The 1,948-nt window shown below is 39.8% G+C and overlaps 1 protein-coding gene across 1 annotated transcript in view; it reads right to left on the bottom strand.

The window, feature by feature from the left end:
- The window catches only part of LOC103512216, a 9,399-nt gene that overhangs the window by 4,147 nt on the left and 3,304 nt on the right, over positions 1 to 1,948 (bottom strand). Inside the window, exon 4 of the mRNA XM_008476968.2 lies at positions 82 to 244. Within this exon, the coding sequence (XP_008475190.1) occupies positions 82 to 244 (163 nt within the window). The remainder of the gene's footprint in view (positions 1 to 81; positions 245 to 1,948) is intronic.

Here is a 1,948-nt window from a genome sequence, read left to right on the forward strand (position 1 = left end):
GAGGTAAAATAGAAATTTCGTCCGTTTGCTACACAATTTAGTTCGAAATTTAGAGGGCCTGTTCCCCGGTCACCTACTTACCTGTATAGAAGGTGGCTCATCCCCCATAATGGGAGGTCGATGACCCTTGGTGGTGGGGATGGGAGGAAGGAAAGTGTCTGGGTAGAAAATCTCAGCTACCAGTAAACTCGCCCAGCGGGGAGAAGAGAGACACCCCCCGTCCATGTAGAAACACTTGGTCTGTCTGTGAAACAGAAACCAGGATTAGTTAAAAACACTTCGCGGCACAGTTAAAAACACTTAAATTGTAAAAAAAGAAAAGGCATTTTCAAAACAATCCATTTTAGAACTAAACCTGTTTCAAAACGGTACATTTTAATTTTCAACTGTTTTTTTTCTTCTTCTTCTTCTTCTTCTTCTTCTTCTTCTTCTTCTTCTTCTTCTTCTTCTTCTTTCTCTTTCTCTCTCTCTCTCCCTCTCTCTCTCTCTCTCTCTTCGTTTCTCTCTCTCTCCCTCTCTCTCTCTCTCTCCTTTTATTTTCTCTCTCTCTCTCTCTCTCTCTCTCTCTCTCTCTCTCTCTCTCTCTCTCTCATTAATAGGTATAGGTAGGTACCTGCATATGTATATTTATTCAGTACAGGTACCTCCTACTGCCTTCCTATCATTAAAGGTAGGAGCAGTTTTTTGATCATTAAAATTTTTTACTTTCTATTACCCTTATTCAAATCTGTAATGTAATGAGATATAAAGTGGGAATTAATTTTAATGATAATTGTCTCATCAATTTATTATTATTGACATCCAATGTGACATGCAGAGTGCTGGATGGACCAAAATATGCTTTTGGATTGTGTGATGCCATTTTATAGGTAACAAAAGGGATATAGTGAATGGTTTCAAACTTTTTTAGGGGGCTTGTAGAAAAAATTCTTCCTTTTGGAGAGAATAGGTAGGTACCTACCTACCTATTTCAGAGGTTCTGTATGAGGCACCTCTCTAGAGGTAATATAGGTAATTAAAACAGAAGAAAAGTGTAGCAGAAGACATTAAGTAAGTAGAAGAAAGACCGAGTGATTTTTCCAAGTACTTTGTAATAAGTGAAGACCTAATAAGTTTCAATAAGAGACCTTTGTTCGTAAGTGTTAAATAACCTGTCTGAAATATCAAATATCAATAAACTTTATGTGTATAAATATTCTAAGTTCAAATAAGAAGTTCGAAGTGTTAGCCTTTTTTCCCCATTCAAATTTAACAGGTTGTGGGTTGGGGGAACGGCGGGTTAGGAAGAAGAAGAAGGCCGAAAAAACCCCACAGCTTGTTTGGTAGCAGAGCGTGGTTACCCACTTTTGGGTAAGAGACAGTTCCAGTAGATCCAGATAGACATTTTATAAAAGACAGTGAATCCAGTAAAATTTTTCAAGTAGAAATTGCGTTCCAGTATAAAAACATTTTCCTCATAAGTGTACATGCATTTCCAAATTTCATTTCATCAGCGTAGAAGAGTACAAACATTTCGCGAACAAAGCAGAAGTGTAGAGGAGCAGAAGAAAATATTCAGCGCAGCGCAGCTTCAAGGACACACGAGCGAAGATCAGCACAAAAGAGCGCCCCGGGCGGGAATCGAACCCGCGGCCTAGAGCTTACAAGGCAGTGAATGCACCTAGTTCCTAGTTCCCACTTCCCACTTGTTCCCAAGCCCAACGGATAGCTGAAGTTACACAACGTTGTAGGTACGTGGTTACCAGTCAGCCTTTCCTCGGTGGTGTAGTGGTCTAGGCGCTCGACTGGTAAACAGGAGGGCGTGGGTTCAATCCCAGCCGAGGTATGGAATTTTATCCTCATATAATTTGAGAGTTTGACCACAATACTAGTAGTAGCCTACTGCTGGAGTAAAGGGACTTTTCAGTCCTATGCGAGCAGTATAAATAAGCACTATTATTATTATTAT

The sequence above is a fragment of the Diaphorina citri genome, unplaced genomic scaffold (assembly GCF_000475195.1).
Source record: "Diaphorina citri unplaced genomic scaffold, Diaci psyllid genome assembly version 1.1 scaffold809, whole genome shotgun sequence".
Taxonomy (NCBI): Eukaryota; Metazoa; Arthropoda; class Insecta; order Hemiptera; family Psyllidae; genus Diaphorina; species Diaphorina citri.